Source organism: Mustelus asterias, chromosome 22 (genome assembly GCF_964213995.1).
Source record: "Mustelus asterias chromosome 22, sMusAst1.hap1.1, whole genome shotgun sequence".
NCBI classification, from domain to species: domain Eukaryota; kingdom Metazoa; phylum Chordata; class Chondrichthyes; order Carcharhiniformes; family Triakidae; genus Mustelus; species Mustelus asterias.
Genome location: NC_135822.1, coordinates 67197758 through 67217502, shown reverse-complemented (window position 1 = coordinate 67217502; position 19745 = coordinate 67197758). Strand labels below are relative to the sequence as shown.

The following is a 19745-nucleotide window of genomic DNA, read 5'->3' as shown; positions in this document are numbered from 1 at the left end:
CTAACCACTGTGCCGCTTCCAGCTGTGAACTTTGGCAAGAAGTTAACACCCTCCTCACCCTAAATTCTCACTTGTGGGGGGAGTGCTTTCCCTTTCAGTGCACTTGTACCATGAGTTCCACATTCTCACCACTCTACGGGTGAAGAAGAATCCTCGCAATGCCCTGTAGGACCTCTTGGTAACTACCTCACTGAAAAAAAAGAGATGTTTTTGTCAAATTCCTTTCCAAATCCTAAAAGGAACTCTCATCAGTTCACCCCTTAACATTCAAGTTGAAGAAATTGACAAGGAAGCCCTTTGGCGGCACGGTGGCACAGTGGTTAGCACTGCTGCCTCACAGCGCCAGGGACCCGGGTTCAATTCCCGGCTCGGGTCACTGTCTGGGTGGAGTTTGCACGTTCTCCCCATGTCTGCCTGGGTTTCCTCCGGGTGCTCCAGTTTCCTCCCACAGTCCAAAGATGCATGGGTTAGGTGGATGGGTCTTGCTAAATGGCCCCTTAGTGTTAGGGGGAAGAGCAGGGTAAATGTGGGGGGGGTAGGATCTGGGTGGGATTGTTGTCGGGGCAGACTCGATGAGCCGAATGGCCGTCTTTTGCACTGCACGGGTGCAATGATCCTATGAAGTGTTTTGGGGAGTGCTTCAAGGAATTCAGCTGCGCTTTCCATGAGACTTGGGTTTTCACAGAGACACTGTCCAGCAGGAGTTGGGACTGGGAACCCCAGTGATCCCGTCCCATCCCCCGCCAGGCCGCCACCAATCAGCACGAGGTGCCAGATTCTAATATACAATCCCAATCTTGCTGGAGATTGATTCGCCGTCTGTTCACCGTGCGCCTGGGACCTTCCTGTGCCGCAGGGCTCGATGTCTAGCCGTCAGGGGTAATGTTGTTAGAAGCTGACGCACGCGGTTGGTGGGTTCCAGAAATACTCTTCTAGTTCCTAACGGTGGTGATATATTTTTTCCCTCATTCCCAGTGCATCACAAACAGCCACAGAGTGAATGGCTTTAACACTTCGCTGGAGCTGCCAGACAACACCCTCAACTTCGCCAAGAAGCACCCACTGATGGACGATCTGGTGCAGCCTGTAGGCCGCAGGCCTCTACTGATCCAGAAGAATGTCAACTACACGCAGATCGTGGTGGACCGGGTACAGGCTGCAGACGGGAATCGGTACAGCGTCCTGTTTATCGGGACAGGTCAGTCCTGATTCAGACCCGGGCATGGTTCTAAGTGGGAGAGGGCAGTGCGTTGCGTCGGACACTGGGTTGAATCATAGAATCCCTGCAGTGCAGAAGGAGGCCATTCGGCCCATCGAGTCTGCACCGACCACAATCCCACCCAGGCCCTATCCCCGTAACCCCATAGATTTACCCTAGCTAGTCCCCGAAGGGGCAATTTAGCATGGCCAATCCATCCTAACCCGCACATCTTGGAAGTGTGGGAGGAAACCCACGCAGACACGGGGAGAACGTGCAGACTCCACACAGACAGTGACCCAAGCCGGGAATTGAACCTGGGTCCCTGGTGCTGTGAGGCAGCAGTGCTAACCCACTGTGCCACCGTGAGATACAGTTCATGTTGACGGCTCCTTGCAAATTGAGGTTGGGTCAGTTCCTAACTCAGTGTACCCAGTGGCTGGTGTGCACTGGTGCAAAAAACAACCAGATCTCCCGTCTGTTTGGGCAGGACTTTGGAATTGCTTGATGCTGCCACTTGACATCTTCAGCTGTCTGTTGCTAAAGCCCTTTATCTGGATAGAGTGCAAGAGTTCCGAAAAATAATTGCTTCAAAGATGGGGACAAGAATTATGCCTTTATGAAACCTCGCTTTACGTTAACTTTGGCATTAGTTTGAAAGGGTTGGACGCTTGTGCTGTGGAGAAAATGAGAAGACCACACGCTGAGTGCTTCAATTCCTCTTTGTTTAAACTGATTCTTTTGTGGGATTTGGCCATTGCTTGGCGAGATTTGTTGCTCATTCTTTTCCTTGGACCGAGCTCTAGCTTGGCTATTTTCAGAGGGCATCTAAAAGTCCACCACCCTGAGCTCTCAGAGTCAGAGGTAGGCCAGACCGGGTCAGAAAGGCAGATTTCCTTCTCTGAGATCCTGGGCTTTATTTAGACTAAACAATTTTGGGACCCAGACTCCAGAAGCACCTTTTTCTTTTGGAAATGGAGAAACGGGAGATGAATGACGTCGCTACGATTTAAGCAATGTCAAGTTTGGTGTTGAAAATTAGAAGAAAGGAAAACATGAGGAATTCCGCAGTGTGAAGGGTCTGGGAAAGACTGGAGTTAGAATGAGCGATGGGTGATGTGTCTTAATGTTAGTCATTGAATCCCTTCAGTGCAGAAGAGACCATTCGGCCCATCCAAGTCCGCACACACTCTCTGACAGAGTACCTTACCCAAGCCCTCTTCCCCACCCTATCCCCGTAACCCCACACACTTCCCATGGCCAATCCACCTATCCTGCACATCTTTGGAGTGTGGGAGGGAACTGGAGCACCCGGAGGAAACCCGCACAGACACGGGGAGAACGCGCAGACGGTCAGAAGGGGGAAATGTGTTGGGAACTGGGTTTTATTTTCATTCTTTAGAGAATCAGGGTGAGACCAGCATCTAATACCCACCTGCACGCAGACAACCGCGTGGCTTGTTCGACCCGTATGAGAGGGCAGTTAAAAACCAGTCAGTGGTCTGGAGTCACTGACTGAGCAGGCAAATGAAAGGACAGCAGGTTTCCTTCTCTAAAGGGTCTTCGGTCTTTTGGACAAGCTGGAGCTTTCATGGTCAGTATCACAGATAACACTTTCTGTTCCAGATCTATTTAAGTTCCCCGGTGGCCGTATGCACCTGTGCTACTTGCACTCCATGCTGGGGGAAGCAGATAAATGATTTGCCAGGGTGTTAATTTAATTATGGCCTGACTGCCCAGGTTAGGGAGCGATTGCCTGTAAAGCATTGGTCAGAGAAACAGCCCGAGACTGAAGGCAGCAAGTGTGGGCATCGCTGGCAGGGCTGGCGTTTATTGCCCATCCCTGAGGGTATTTAAGAGTCACCCACATTGCTGTGGGTCTGGAATCACATGTAGGCCAGACCAGGCAAGGACAGCAGATTTCCTTCCCTAAAGGACATTAGCGAACCAGATAGGTTTTTTCCGACAATGGTTTCATGGTCATCAGTAGATTCTTAATTCCAGATATTTTTTATTGAATTGAATTGAAATTTCACCCGGCGGGATTCGAACCCTTGTCCCCACGGTTTTACCCTGGGTCTCTGGATTACCAGTCCAGTGACAAAACCACTGCCTCCCCTTAAAAAAAACCAAGTAGGTGAGGGAGAGTTACAGTGAATTCATGTTCTGCCTTTCTCTGTACAACAGGAGAAGGAAAGCAGCACTGACCAGGAAAAGCCATTGAGTAGGAGTGACTGACTGCTTGAGGAATGTAGGCCCCAAGACCTCTCTACTTAACATTCCCGCTGTGGGAAAGTCTACCCTCTTGAAGCTGTGCAGCCAGATTTAATTCCATGTTACTGACAACAAACAGTGAAACTGCAGGGGATCATGACCGATTAAATGTATGATGCTCGCAGATGGTTTGTTTTGAAAGGCTTTTATCGACATGTTTGACCCCTCCATTCATCTGGGAAAGACACTCCGATCTCAGATAGCTGGGAGGCATGATAGAAACATAGATGATAGGAGCAGGAGGAGACCATTCGGCCCTTCGAGCCTGCTCCACCATTCATCACCATCATGGCTGATCGTCCAAACTCAATAGCCTGATCCTCCTTTTTCCCCATCACCTTGGTTCCCGTTTGTCCCAAGTGCTCTTGAAGCAATGATGCAATTATTGCTGATCTTCAGTGGAGTCACACGCCCCAAAGCACCTCACCAGAGCAATGTGACACCAAGCCACTCGGTGGGGGGGGAAATGGGGGCAGGTACGGAAAAGCTTAAGCTCGAGCAGTATCGTAGATAAGGAGAAAGGGGGAGGGGTTTCAGGATGGAAATCCAGAATATAGGGCTATCCCTGAATATATGCTGTCCCTGGCAATGCTTTTCCTCCTGCGGTCTGCACTGGAAGAAGCCGAGGCCAGGATGGGAGAATATAGGGAAGGGTGCTCCGGTTTCCTCCCACAGTCTGAAAGACGTACTGGTTCAGTGCATTGACCCAAACAGGTGCCGGAGTGTGGCGACTAGAGGAATTTCACAGTAACTTCATTGCAGTGTTAATGTAAGCCTTACTTGTGACTAATGAATAAACTTTACTTTGAGGCAGCTGAAGGCTTGGCTCCTAACTCAGGCGGGTGGGTGGGGGAAACGAGAGGTGAGAGCATGGTCATAGTCACTCCGTGGCAACATGGCGTGATCTCCTCCTCAATCAGTCTGTCCCAGCCAGGAACGAGAGTCAGGCTCCTCCTGTCCCTCTTCTTTTCCCCCTACGGTCTGCACTGTTGGAAGACGGGGCCAGCCTGGAAGGAGAGAGAAAGTTGACTGTTGTTGATGGGGCAGGAGCACTGCTGTGACTTGTTGCTCCTGTGTGGGGGGGCTGGGAGGATGGGCTTGGCCTCCGGAGACCTGATCACCAGCTGGGTGGGGGGGAAGAGAGTGGAGCAAACTGACCCACTACTTACACAGTCCGCCCTTCCATTGTGGTCAGTTGAACATCAGACTGAGACCAAGAAGGTGTCTGCTTGTGTTCTTGTCCACACTGAGATTAGTGGATCTCAGCTGCTCTAGCAGCGAGCTTCACATCAGTGGCCAGGCAGCCGTGACGAAAGGAGGGTGAACTTGGCTGGCAATCCTGGCATCTCCACAGTGTGTGTTCAAATGACAGGGATAGATTTGGTGGTGATGACTCGGGGTACATCACTCGCCCATGTTGGCGCCACAGACCTGGCAATGCCTCGATTTTAATCTGGTTCTGCTTGTTTTCAAATCCCTCCCTCCCTCCCTTCTGCCACCTCCTCCAGCCCCACAGCTTCACAAGGTATCGTGCTCATTCTGGCCTGTTGTGCACCCCCTGATTTCCATCGCTGAACCATTGGTGTTGTGCTTTTAGGACCCACGTCCCTCAGTAGGCCTTTCGTTAATCCCTTCATGATGTTGCTTTAGAATGTCATCCTTCTACTAAGCTTTTGGTCACTTCCCCTAATGTAGCATTGGGCAGATTGGGGTCAGACGGTGGCACAGCGGGTTAGCACTGCTGCCTCACAGCGCCAGGGACCCGGGTTCGATTCCTGGCTTGGGTCACTGTCTGTGCGGACTCTGCACGTTCTCCCCGTGTCTGCGTGGGCTTCCTCCGGGTGGTCCAGTTTTCTTCCACAGTCCGAAAGCCATGCTGGTTAGGTGCATTGGCCATGCTAAATTCTCTCTGTGTACCCGAACAGGTGCTGGAGTGTGGCGACTAGGGGATTTTCACAGTAACTTCATTGCAGTGTTAATGTAAGCCTACTTGTGACACTAATAAAAAAGACTTAAAAGCTAGATGTTATTTGCTGATGCCCCTGTGTAAGACCGGGGTGGTTTACCATGTTGGAGATGGTATAGAATTGCAAGTTGTTGTTGCATGGCGCCTGTTGAAGAATGGATGCTTGAGAGGGAGCAAAGACTGCTCCACGTTACATCCATGAAGTTCACACAGATAAAGGCTTGGACCTTTGGGTCCCTTTGGAAACGGTCCGCTCAGCTAAGAGAGCAGCTCTCGGCTGTTGACCTGGGCCCAGATTGGCTGGGCTCGCGGTTTTCCAGTTGGCAGGGAAGCATTTCAGTTGCTGGGCCCTTTATTTTAAACTGGGTTTTACTCTCAACCAATAGGAGGAGGCTGGCTGCACAAGGCTGTGGTGATTGGCTCCCGGATACACATCATTGAAGAGCTCCAGCTGTTTGAAACGTCACAGCCAGTGGAGAGTCTGGCCATCTCCAAGCAGAAGGTAAGAGGCTTCTATCCACTTGCTCAGCAGGATGGCAGCCTTGTTAGACTTGATGCAGCTGTCTCTGAGAGTCAAGCTGTTGTGGCCCCACGTTTCCTCTATCTGAGTTCTCCCCGACGGGATGGTAGTGCATCCGTCATCAGATAATCAATGGGCATTCACTTCCCAGCTCTCTCTCTCAGACCATCCCTCAACCAGCCCAGTGTGAGTTAATGGGTTCAGGAGGACCATTGAATGAACCAGAGGCATGCTGTCTTCAGAGGGAGATGTGGGCAAAAGCTAACTCGCAGATTTGATTGTGGCTCGCTGTCGAATCTTGTTGTAAGGCACCTTGCCATGTTATTAGATGGTTAGGGTTAGATAGATGATTCTTTGGCAAGAAAATCCAAAGTTATCAGGAGCAGATGGGAATGTGGAATTCAACACAGAGAAATCAGCCGTGATCTTAATGAATGGGGGAACAGCCTCCAGGGGCTGAATGACCCAATTCTGCCCCTATGTTGTGTGTTATCCAAGTTACTGTTGTGGAGGAGATATTCCAAATGGGGAAGAGTGTCGCACAAGTGGTACCGCTGATCCCTGACGTTTTCCCTCGTTCCCACAGAAGCTCCTGTTTGCCGGGTCTCGGAGTCACGTCGTCCAGGTGCCCTTTGCAGAGTGTGAGAAGTACAGAAGCTGTGAGGATTGCGTCCTGGCGAGGGACCCGTACTGCGTCTGGACCAAGTGGGCCTGCATGAGGATCGAAGGGCTGAGGTAAGGAACCGGGGTGCGGGGGGGGGGGGGGGAGGGGAGAGAGTCTGGAGTAGGCCGTGTGAGCGGAGTGGCTTACTGCTGCTGCTATTTCTCTCAATCTTTTATTTATTTATTCGTCTCACAAGTAGGCTTACATTAACACTGCAATGAAGTTACTGTGAAAATCCCCTAGTCACCACACTCCGGCACCTGTTCGGGTACAACGAGGGAGAATTTAGCATGGCCAATCCACCTAACCAGGACTGTGGGAGGAAACCGGAGCACCCGGAGGAAACCCACGCAGACACGGGGAGAACGTGCAGACTCTGCACAGACAGTGACCCGAGCCGGGAATCGATCCCTGGTGCTGTGAGGCAGCAGCGCTAACCACCGTGCCGCCCTAATTATGACCGTAGCTAATTAATTCAGAAGAGAGGACCATGAGGTTCGTTAATAAAGTGATTGAAACCATTCACAAGCTCCAGCGGGGAGAAAATTGAAGCAAACTTGATTGGTGAATCTGTGGAAACTGAAAGAAAGGTTCTCTGAGAAATGTCATTGCGCTGGCACTCCTGGAGACTTTTAGTTGCTTTATATTTCGTCCACTTCCAACCAATATCCAACGGTATGGCGCTTCCTTACAGGAAGAGAGTGTTGAGGCTTTGAATTGTGGGGCGTCTTCTGTTTATTGTCAGCCCACTGGGACCAGGGCTTTGTGTTTGAAGGAAACAATTGCTGGAGACGTGAGTCGCACAAAGGGGTCACTGCTGATCTTCGATTCCTGGCACTCCCACACCTTGTTGTCTTTGGATCTCAAGACATTTCCTTTCGCAGGAGTGGGGAGGGGTATCCTGAGCTACTTGGTAAACTTGTTGGTTTTGGAATTGGCCAGTGACACTTGAGGACGATGCGTGGCGCATTGCGCATGGACAGCCAGGTGTGGGCAGATGCCCCGAAAATTCAGAGATTCAATTTGGCTGCTGTTGTGTTGTTCAGGTGTGTGTTTCTGTCTGGACTAATCCCATGCCACTCTTGTGCTTTTCCTCAGGGATCTGGATGTGGGCCAGGATGTAGAGTTTGGAGATACCAGTCTGTGCCATCCCACTCCAGGTAACAGGAGTTCCGTGCCTTGGGCAGGGTGGGCGGTCAGGCAATTGTGTCTCTTGGCATTGGCAAGTTGCCAAGCTTACAACTTGGGACTCCTGCCAGCAAGCCGCTGTTACTGAGTTTGCAAGCACTGGGAGGAAATAACAGCTTTAAACCCCGGTTGTGCTCTGTGAATTGGATTGTTTGCTCCTTTCCCCCCCCCCCCCGAGGTCATTGTGGGCATCACTGCCCGTGCTGTGTGTGCCTTCCTCATCGGGGAAAACTGGCCATCAGTGGACCCAGCCAACTGCTTTCCTTCACCGGCTTGACCAGGGGTCCTTCCCTAAGCCAAAGGTCTCTGCTGAGATTTTCTAACTCACCACAGGTCATGGGTTAAACCTGGGACATCCCCCTTATTGTTCGAGTGTGTCCTTGTCCCTGTTGAGGCCAGTCAGGGAGCTTGGCCAATACTTTGCTCCAAATCTGCGGGTGGCTTGTAGCTGAGTTACAGTGGTTGCATTTCTCCCTCTGGGTTTGGACCCCACTCCAAGGAATGGAGCATAAAATCCAGGTTGATGTTCTGGTGCAGTACTGAGTGAGTGCTACACTGCTGGGAGGTGTCATCTTTCAATCCAGGTATTAAATTAATGGCCTTTCTGTTCTATTGGACAGAGAAAGATCGCTACAACACGATTAGGATGAAGAGCCTCTGGAAGTCTCCCTGGCCAATAGTTATCCTTTATTTTATTTATTAATCACAAGTAAGGCTACATTAACACTGCAAAGAAGTTACTGTGAAATCCCCCTAGTCACCACACGCCTGCTCAGGTCAATGCACCTAACCAGCACGTCTTTCAGGATGTGGGGGGAAAACCAGAGCACCCGGAGGGAGAACGTGCAGATTCCGCACAGACAGTGACCCGAGCCGGGAATCGAACCCGGGTCCCTGGCGCTGTGAGGCAGCAGTGCCAACCGCTGTACCACCCATCCCCATGATGATCAGATGATATGGTCATTTATCATGTTGCTTTTGGTGGGAGCTTGCTGTGTGCCAATTGGCTGCCACGGTTCCCAGGTTGCAATAGTGACTGTACTTCAAAAGTATTTCATGAGCTGTAAAACGCTGAGATTGTCTAAGCTGCCGTTTACATTTATACATGCAAGTGTATTCCTCTCCCACTTGCCAATCCCTGTGCTGTTTGTGTGGAGTAAAGGTTGACTGGTCTTTGTTTCTCCATTGCTCTTTTCAGTTGAGCTGAAGATGGAGAACCTCACTGTTGTAGCTGGCACGAATATCCTCCTGCCTTGCCGTCTAATCTCCAACCTGGCTGTGCCCAAGTGGACCTTCCAGCAGCGAGACCTTGCCCAGGTACCTGACGCCAACTACGAGGTGCAGCCCAAAGCCTTGTTGATCTCGGAGGTGGAGCCACAGCACGGCGGCAGCTACAAGTGTTACTCGGAGGAGAAACGTGAGCGCTTCCCGGTGGGCAAGTACTGGCTGAAGGTGGTTTCCAAACCGGCCATGGCGTTGGAGCGCCAGATGGCGGCGAGTAATGTGGAACTGGTCTGGCTGTGTGTCTTTGTCCTGGGGGTGGTCTGTCTTTGCTTGTTAGGAGTGGTCATCTACCTGAACCGCAAGCTGAAGGAGCGGTTGGAGAAAAAGGCACCAAGCAAGGAAGCTGAGCGTGTTACCGTGTACCCCACCGAGCGCATCCTGCCCAAGGAGCTCCCCAAAGGCACCCAGTTCATCCCCAGCCAGACATCGAGCTCGGACGAGAAGCTGTGGGAGTCGCCCTCCTATTATTACTCCGACGGCTCCCTGAAGATCGTGCCCGGGCACGCCCTGTGCCAGAATGGCAGCTCGCCGTCGCACAACGGCACCGCCAACGGGATCCCCGGGCAGCCCCTGCCCACTGCCGTCCAGTCGCCCACCCGCCTCAACCTGGCCAACATCCGCGGCGGCAACACCAACGGCTACATCCGGCTGCAGCTGGGCGAGGAAGGGGTGGACCCTTTCTCCGAGGAGCTGAGGAAGAAGCTGAAGCAGCGGCAGATGTTGCCAGATGCAAATCCGGAGGAGTCCTCGGTGTGAGGGACTGTCGGCGGCCCTCCATTCACCACTCGGCTACCTCACCCTTTGTGTAAATAGGACAGAAGGAAAACAAACACTGAAGCCTAAACTTTGTCAAGATTATGTATATATTCCACGCTTCACCTGCATTTAAAACATAAAGATTTAAAGTCCCCAACCAAAAATCCCTAAATTGTAACACATCTAACTTCACACAGACTGTCTATATACACTGTACCCACCATCTCTCCAGCCAAACTTGTGTGATACTGTGAACAGGAAGAGAAGCTCTGAACTGGGATACTTTTCCCCTCCTCGCTGTGGTTCAAGGTGGACGCCAGGTTGTCAGGTAGGTGTCAGTCTATCTCTGGTGTTGAGGGTTTTTGTCCTGCGATGGGTCATGCTTCTTCATAAACTACCTTTTATTTCTTTGTTTCGATTCCACACACAATTCTCCACCAACAACCCAGTGCCACCTGCAGCCCCTTTGTATATCAGTGGCTTCTATTGGATACTTGACATCAAATTGGGACTTAATTGGAAGGTCCGTTAACCCATTGCTAACAGGCCAAGCTGCAAGGACCCTCACCCTCTCTCCGCAAAAGCAACCAGGCTGAGGTGACCCTGCCCACCAGCTGCCGTGGGGCATTTGGAAGCCAAGGAATTGCAGATGGAACTTGAGAAGATTAGTGGTCTGGCCAGCTCTGATCACAAGTGGGTCTTGCATAAGAACTAGGAGCAGGAGTAGGCCATTTGGCCCCTCGAACCTGCTCCGCCATTCAATAAGATCATGGCTGATCTTTTTGTGGACTCAGCTCCACTTACCCGCCCACTCACCATAACCCTTAATTCCTTTACTGTTCAAAAATGTATCTCCTTGCCTTAAAAGCATTCAATGAGGTAGCCTCAACTGCTTCACTGGGCAGGGAATTCCACAGATTCACAACCCTTTGTGTGAAGGAGTTCCTCCTCAACTCAGCCCTAAATCTGCTTTCCCTTATTTTGAGGCCATGCCCCCTAGTTCTAGTTTCACCCGCCAGTGGAAACAACTTCCCTGCTTCTATCTTATCTATTCCCTTCATAATCATATGTGTTTCTATAAAATCTCCCCTCATTCTTCTGAATTCCAAAGAGTATAGCCCCAGTCTACTCAGTCTCTCCTCATAAGCCAACCCTCTCAACTCCGGAATCAACCTAGTGAATCTCCTCTGCACCCCCTCCAGTGCCAGTATATCCTTTCTCAAGTAAGGAGACCAAAACTGAACACAGTACTCCAGGTGTGGCCTCACCAGCACCTTACACAGCTGCAACATAACCTCGCTGTTTCTAAACTCCATCCCTCTAGCAATGAAGGACAAAATTCCATTTGCCTTCTTAATTACCTGCTGCACCTGCAAACCAACTCCTTGAGATTCCTGCACAAGGACACCCAGGTCCCTCTGCACAGCAGCATGCTGCAATTTTTTACCATGTAAATAATAGTCCATTTTGCTGTTATTCCTACAAAATGGATGACCTCACATTTACCAACATTGTACTCCATCTGCCAGACTCTCACCCACTCACTTAGACTATCGATATCCCTTTGCAGACTTTCAGCGTCCTCTGCACACTTTGCTCTTCCACCCATCTTAGTGTCCTCTGTGAATTTTGACACACTACACTTGGCCTTGCAGTCCCTCAGAGGTCCCTGGGGAATGGGCTCGGGCTGTGTCTGCCTCAGTTCTCCGGTGGACACGTTGCTAAGTGATGAAGTCAGCACAGCTGGTATTCCCCTCCACCTTGGCCTGTTGATGTAGGCTTGAGTTCAATCCAAGGATTTAGATAGTCGCAGTGTGGGCCATTGGCTGCAATGCTGTGCTTGTAGCTTCAGTCGGCAGCTTACACCCCAAGCCCCCCCACCCCCCAACAGCTGATGTTAGAGGTGGATACTTTGGTGATGCACAGTCTTGATCTGGCGCAACATCGGAACTATTCCCCGCTTCCAATTGTAAGCTGTCTTCTCCCCTCAGTCCTTTAGAATATTTTATTTTTCCACACTAACTCCTTGACCAGTGGTTTAGCACTGCTGCTTCACAACGCCAGGGACCTGGGTTCGATTCCCAGCCTTGGGTCACTGTCTGTGTGGAGTTTGCACATTCTCCCCGTGTCTGTGTGGGTTTCCTCTGGGTGCTCCGGTTTCCCCCCCTCAGTCCATAGATCAGGTTGATTGGCCAGGCTGAATTGTCCCTAGTGTCAGGGAGATTAGCAGGGGAAATATGTGGGGTTACAGGAATAGGGCCTGCGTGGGATTGTGGTTGGTGCAGACTCAATGCGCCGAATCTTCTGCGCTATAGAGATTCTATGACCAGGGAGACCTGCTGGCCCAGGGAGGTCATGATGTGGAGATGCCGGCATTGGACTGGGGTAAACACAGTAAGAAGTCTCACAACACCAGGTTAAAGTCCAACAGGTTTATTTGGGTAACCGCTTTGCTACCAAATAAACCTGTTGGACTTTAACCTGGTGTTGTTAAGCTTCTTACTGTGTTGACCCAGGGAGGGCCATGTGTCCAAGAGAATAAGATTCTGACCTTGGTGTAGCATCAGAAGGAGCAGTGTCTGCCCTTGCTCTCCTTCCCCGGCTCCTCACTCCCACCCTCTGTATAACTCTGCCAATGTTTTTCCCACAGTGTTTACCATCAGTGGAACAACGGTCGCAGTGAACCCATCAGATACGCTCTTCAGATATGACAATGAGCGCCTTCCATTGAGGCGAGTGCCCAAGGTGCTGAGGCGAATTGCGTGATGCAGTGTCGCGACGAAATACTCGTCTGCTGCTCTGGAGCGGAACCGTGCAGACTGAGGGGGTGCACTCTCTGACCACTGGTTGTCCTGCCTTCTTCCGCTCCCCCCCCCCCCCCCCCCCCTCCCCAGCTTGCTGAGAGATGTGATTGGAACTGGCAGATGGCTTGACGCTGATGGCACGAGCCATTGTCATTGGTCACGAGAACCAGTTCTGCTGTTGGACATGGCTGAATCGTTGAGGAATCGGTGCACTCAGAACTCTGAGCTCCAGGCAACACATTCATGCTTGACTTCAATCCAAGGCTTCGGATGGTTTCTGTCTAGTCTGCTGGCTACTTGGAGTGCTGCTTTTAGGGAAGGACTCAGTGTGTGGGTTTGGGTGGCTCCCGTATCGAATATCATGAGAGTTGTTTTGAAAACAGTTTCTAACAAATTGAAAGGTGTTTTTTTTTCCAAGGCCACATTTGATGGATGTTGTCCCATCAGGTGCTTGCGTGCCGCTGGAAGATTAATGGTTGCCAAGTAATGACTAAGCTTTGAATGATTGTTAATTGGCAATTAGTGGGAATAACTATGTTTGTACAGGATGTGTAAAATATGAGCAGAAGGAAGTTTGGTTCTCTGTCTCCTGATCTATTGGTCTTCTGGGCAGTCTGTTTGTTAGTGGAGAACCCAGCTGAAGACATTGGAAGACAAATGTTATAAAAGTGATGCTTTGTTTATTGGATCATGTGTTGAGCTGTTGTACATTGTGTGGGGAAAGCTGATTAGGATGTCTTGAGATAGGCAGAGGGGCAGACAATGGTGAAGTCAGACTGTTTCACTGTTGATACCACTCATGGTCCCAAATCAACCACGTTCCTTGTATTTTTGGAATTGACCTTAGTTTCAGATGAAGATCCTACACGTGTGAGTACATAATGGAAAGATGGAGAGCATGTTCGGCAAAGTGTGGCACTCTGGCCACACAGGAGTGAGAGAAACCCAAGAGTTAATCTTGTGTGGTATGAAGAGAGAATCCTGCAAGTACACTGGAGGTCAGACAGCATCCGTGGAGATATAGAGAGAGCCTGAGAGAGTTCAAATTTCGGGGCAATGACGTATTGTCGGGATGTGTGTGATTGGCAGAGGTGGTGGGTGTGAGGAGCCGAGACTAGGCGTGCCACCCTCAGCGACCAGCTCCCGTGGCGTCACATTGGAACGAGCAGCTCCAGCAGGGAAAGGGTCAGGGCCGAAGGAATTGCCGATTCTACCTGACGGAATTGGGAATGTGGAAAGGGAGGGATTGGCGGAAGGTGCGTCACGGGGAAGTGAGTAGGCGGGTGGGTGCGTGAAGAAGACGTCATGCAGCAGTATTGTTACATGGCAGGAATATCCATAATCCCAAGTGAATCGTGGGCAGAATACATTTAGCTGAGGGTTGGGCGAAAGCAAATAGCCAACGGTGCTGACTGGATTCAGCTGTCCTGGAGTCAGTGGCATGGAGGAGAGGATGGGAAACAACTCCTGTGTGTGTTCTCCATCTCTCCCACACTTGCTCCTTCAGCAGAGAATGGAGGGGTAAGAAGAAGAGGGGTTAGATGATCTGCTGTTGATCTGTGCGGGAGGTGGCTGTGTCTAATGTACTTGAATCAGTTTGCAGGTGGTATTTACTTTATAATGTAACTTATTGAACTCAGCATGTAATTTAAATATTGTACAGTCTCGCCGAAGAATATTTATGAAAGTATTTTTATATCAATTAAAAAGGATTAAAATTTAGTAAATGCATACAGTCTCCGATTTTATTTGTCTCAGAGGGTTGAGTGGCTTCCAATGTGGTCCACTTCAGAATGTGGTCATTTGTTTTGACGGTGCTTCAGTTGACTGGATTGTAAGTTGACGTCCCTTCTACCTTGACTTGTTGGTTGCACTCTGAACTAGAGTTTGAAAGTTCAACTTCAAGGGCACTGGCGCAACAACGTAGGCCACCCCACCCCCCGCCGCCTGCAGTGCAGTATCGAAAGAGTGCTGCACTGTCAGGGGTGCGGCATTCTGGATGACATGTCAAAACCGAGGGGACAATCTCCCCTGTAAAAGATCCCGTCACAGTATCTCTCTGAGCAGGGGAGTTGGTCCCTTTACCAATATTTACGCTCAACCAGGGAACAAAAGGGTTGACTATTTGCTGATTGATGATGTTGGTGGAAAGTTGAGTGTAAAACCAGGAGCTTCATCTTGGATGATGTACCAGTCACTTTTTCAAAAGTATTTGATTAACCGTGATGCAGTTGAGATATTGAAGCCATTGGACAATCTCTGGGATTTGGGTTCCAACTCGGGTGAAACGTTTCACCACTGTGTGTAAGGGTCATCAAGTTGAGAACAGTTGTACATGATTTCCTAGTGGGTAGCGGGGCCTACAGGACTAAACGGACAGTAATTCAGCACCAGGCTTGAGTTCCACCCAGGCGGAGCTGAGGTTGCTGGATGTGGGCAGTGTAAAATGTCACTGCTTTGTCACTCTGTCAGCGAGGGAGCAGAGACACAGTGGCCAGATCTTGACTGTCCTGACCTGGGAGTCCTTGTTGAGAGTGCAGTGTGGAGGGAGCTCTAGTCTTGGCATGATTGCATCTGAACTGGGAGTTATCGGGGCCACCCATATTGGGGAAAGATGCCTCATCACCCCAGTGTGACTTTACAGTGCATCATTCCCCTTAGCTGCTAGCTGTGCTCTTGGCAACTGAGTTCAGGAGCCGCCTGTAGATGTAGGAGCTGCAGTGTGTATTGCAGCCTTGTTAAGATAGGCTCAGATACATGATGTTGATGAGTCTGACCCTGGATGAAGAGGTAAGTGACTAATTAATTAATATTGATAAGATCTTCAAATCCATATCTGTGGAGCTCAAGGCTGAAGTATCAGAGTTTGGTGGGTTACTGCAATCGAGTCTCACTGTGGTATCGTACATCAGTACCTTTATCAGCAGGTTCCCAGATTGCCACACGTGGTAAAGTCACCGTGTCAGCTATTGGACACACGTGAGGCAACATGAGGAGATGAAACTGGAGAGCAGAAGCTCCTGTTGAAAAAGGTAAGGTTTCAGTCTCTCTCTCTTGTTTCCTGCTGCTTTCAGGTGGCCTGTGTGGTTCAGTCAGCAAAAGGTAGCCCTCTTTCTCTCTCCCTCCTCCTCTTCCACCTCTATCTCCCTCCCTCCGACCCTGTGTACTCCTTCTGCTCACCTCTCGTGCGCCCTCTCGCCCCCGCCCCCCCGGCGCGCCCCCCCTCGCCCTCTCTCTTCACCCCCCTGTTCTCCCTCTCTCTCTTCCCTTCCCCCCCCCCCCCTGTTCTCCCCCTCTCTCTCTCTTCCCCCCCCACCTTGCTCTCCCTCTCTCTTCTCCCCGCCCCCCCCCCGTTCTCCCTCTCTCTCTTCCCCCCCCCCCTTGCTCTCCCCCTCTCTTCTCCCCGCCCCCCCGTTCTCCCTCTCTCTCTTTCCCCCCCCCTTGCTCTCCCTCTTTCTCTCCCTCCCTCCTCCCCCCCCCCCCCGTTCTCCCTCTCTCTCCCTCTCCCCCCCCGCCCCCCTCGCCCTCTTCTCCCCCCCCCCCCCCCCCCCCCGCCCTCTCTCTCCCACCCCCCTTCGCCCTCTCCCCTCGGGCAGTATTGCTCTCTCCCTTGCGCTTGGTCCAAGTGCTCCAGCTATAGGAGAGGAAAGATATTCGTTGGCTGCTTGGATGAGTCCCAGTGAAAGGTTATTCAACCCCTGAATCCTGATTTATTTTTCTTTCCATAACATGGTGCAAAGATCCAGTCGGAAACATTCCAGTGCAGCGCACCGCACTCGTGCAGAGGAGCCTGCAATTGCCTGGCAGAGATGCGAGGCCTGGAAGGTATCCAGCGTCTCTCGCTGCTTTATATCAGGAGAGGTCAGGAGGGGTGCTCGTGTGGAGGAGATACAGAACCAGAACACAAACATTTCCTTAAATGGTTGGAGTTGTGTTTGGGGCCAGAAGAGGCTCTGTTTAGAGATTGAGTCAGAACATCCATCACTTTGACAAGTTGAAAATGCTTTGGAATAATAACACTCTGTTCTTTCTTGAGGAGAAAGAATTAAGGATTCTTAACGAGACAAGCCCATCTCATCTACCTCACCCCACTCCATTCCACCTCCCCATCTTCTCACCAAGTCCCTCCCTGTCCTGAGCTCCCTTTACTGAAAGCGGTTGTCTCTTGAGTCTGCTTTTGACTCTTGCATTGCCGTGGCAGTGTCTGGGTGCTGAGGTATATCAGTGTGACTCCACTTTGCAACTCGCTCTTCTCCTGGCAGCACCACCCCAGCAAACCCTCCCAGGGCAAGTACAGCACAGGCTCCATACAGAGAGTGAACCTTTGAAAAAAACACAACTCCCAGGGCAGAGATGCCAACTCTGTATTTTGGGAATCTTCAGTTGCACACCTCCTTGGTTAGACCATATCTGGTGTAAGCGTGTTTAGTTTTTGGCACCGCTTCTTGGGAGTGCTGTATAATTTTTTTTATATTAATTCGTGGGACATGGGTGTCGCTGGCTGGGCCAACATTTATTGCCCATCCCTAGTTGCCCTTGATCAGAGGGCAGTTGAGCGTCAACCACATTGCTATGGCTCTGGAGTCACATGTAGGCCAGACCGGGTAAGTACGGCAGATTTCCTTCCCTGAAGGACATTAGAGAACCAGATGGGTTTTTCCGACAGTCGACAATGGTTTCATGGCCATCAGTAAATTCTTAATTCCAGATACTTTTTGTTGAATTCAAATCCCACCATCTGCTGTGGCGGGATTCGAACCCGGGTCCCCAGGACGTTAGCTGAGTTTCTGGTTTAATAGTTTAGTGATAATGCCACTAGGCCATCATGGAGTGCAGAGCTTTGAAGATTGAGGCCTTACATTTTTTGGGGGGTTTTGTCTGGATATTTAAGGGTATGGAGCTGAAGGTGAGTGAATGGAGTTGAGATGCAGAGAGCCATAGTTGAATGGGAGCCTCCTGCTGGACTTTGGCCAGGTTACCAGAGCTCATATCCCGGGAAAAGGTGACCTTCCGTGCAGGAGTGGGAAAGGGAAGCTATTGGAAGGAGCACTCTAGTGCGTGTTGACAGTTCTTTTGTACGTCAGACATTAGCAGCTGGTAATCTGCATTTCCTCACATTATGTGGCACACAATATCAACTGTGTGGGCACCATCTGGAGTACCCAGCTTATTTCAGGCTTCTGCAGCCTAGCCCAGTTGCTATAATTATTGCAGGCTGAGTTGTGGGATTAGAGTCAAAGGTTCATTAATCGGATGCGAGGCAAAGACACACACACACACCACGTCTGCAGTCAAGGCTGTTCTGGTGGCTTGCTGAATCTGCTGGAGTGATGTGGACTAGATGGATCCTGGTGATTGTTGAGTGCATGGTGCTGTATCATTGTTATCCTGAGATGGGAAGGAAAGGTCCCTTGGCCTTTATCCTTGCTGAAACCTACCGTACCACTGTTACAGCTCAGCTTGGGTATGTGGACCAAGCACCAGAGGGTTTCCAGTACCCCAGAATAACGTAGCACCGAGAGACAGAAGTGGAGGGCAGTTTGTGAACTGAAAAACCACAGCCTGTGCCTCATGGGTTGCTTCTTGAAGCAATTTGCTTCTTAAAAGGGTGTTTGTATTTTTGCTGGAGTCCATGGGGTGACACTGGCAAGACTGCCTTCATTGCCAGTAGCCGGACACCCTCAGAAGATGGTGGAGTTAGAGACTGCTTTGGAGCTTGGCAGTTTGTGGTGGTGGTGGTGGTGTCCCCACACTGGGTTATTTTGGGAGTTCCAGGATGCTCGCTTGGGGAGGGATTACTATGTCCTATTTGGGATGGTGGGTGATTTCCACTTGATGTGTTGCCATGACAGTGCTGCGAGGAGAGATGGGCGCTGTTCCTCAGTGAGCAGACAAACCACTCTGCTTGGTGTTGAGCTTTGAGTGTCGATCGCCATTTGGGTAAGTGACAAGAATAATCCATCACACTCCTTACAAACTTAGAAACATAGAAAATAGGAGCGGGGGAGGCCATTCAGCCCTTCAAGCCTACTCCATCATTCACATGATCATGGCTGATCATCCAACTTAATAGCCTGATCCCGACTCCTCCCTGCCCGGATCCTATGATTCTCTTTGTCCCCAAGAGCTGCATCTTACTCCTTCTTGAAAACATAAAATGTTTTGGCCTCTACTACATTCTGTGCCACCGAATTCCACAGGCTTACCACCCTCTGGGTGAAGAAATTTCTCCTCTCCTTGGTTCTAAAAGGTTTACCCCTTATCCTCAAACTATGACGCCTAGTTCTGGACTCCCCCCACCATTAGGAACATCCTTCTTGCATCTACCCATTTGTCTTGTTGGAATTTTATAGGTTTCAATGAGGTTCCTCCTCATTCTTCCTGACCAACTCCAGTCTCTCCTCATATGTCAGTCCCACCATCCCAGGAATCAGCCTGGTAAACCTTCAGTGTACTCTCTCTCCATAGCAGGAACATCCTCGGATAAGGAGAACAAAAGTGCACACAACATTCCAGGTATGGTCTCACCAGGGCCCTGTACAATTGCAGCAAGACACCTATGCTCCTGTACTCGAGTGCAGTAAAACATCTTTATCCCTATACTCAACTCCTCTCGCTCTGAAGGCCAACATAACATTTGCCTTTTTTAATGCCTGCTGTACCTGCGCGCTTACCTTCAGCGACTGGTGTACGAAGACACCCAGGTCTCATTGCACATTCTCCCCTCTACATTTCTAGCCATTCGGGTAATAATCTGTCTTCCTGTTTTTGCTACCAAAGTGGATAAGCTCACATTGATGCACATTATGCTGCATCTGCCATGCATTTGCCCACACACTCAGCTTATAGATGCTGCAAAGATGAATCAACATGTGGGTCCCTTTTATTGCAGGAGGTTCAGTCTTTACTGGAGTCTTGTACCATTCATGTGGCTAATGCAGTGCAGCCACTGATCAAGGGTAAACTCCAAAGACATCTCGGTTGGGGAGCATGGGCTCAGTTATTATTGAAGGCCAAGGGCAGTGTTGAAGGCCAAGGCAATGGTTAAGCCTCTCAGGGGAGTCGGAGATTTAAGATGCAAGGTGCAGTTG

The 19745-nt window shown here is 50.4% G+C and overlaps 1 protein-coding gene across 1 annotated transcript in view; it reads left to right on the top strand.

Moving 5' to 3' along the window:
• sema4c (sema domain, immunoglobulin domain (Ig), transmembrane domain (TM) and short cytoplasmic domain, (semaphorin) 4C) overlaps positions 1-14384 on the top strand; it is a 96717-nt gene extending 82333 nt beyond the window's left edge. Inside the window, exons 11-16 of the mRNA XM_078239545.1 lie at positions 976-1198; positions 5825-5940; positions 6545-6693; positions 7721-7782; positions 9009-10178; positions 12501-14384. Of these exons, the coding sequence (XP_078095671.1) occupies positions 976-1198; positions 5825-5940; positions 6545-6693; positions 7721-7782; positions 9009-9850 (1392 nt within the window). The 3' untranslated portion in view covers positions 9851-10178; positions 12501-14384. The remainder of the gene's footprint in view (positions 1-975; positions 1199-5824; positions 5941-6544; positions 6694-7720; positions 7783-9008; positions 10179-12500) is intronic.
• The last annotated feature ends 5361 nt before the right edge of the window (positions 14385-19745 follow it).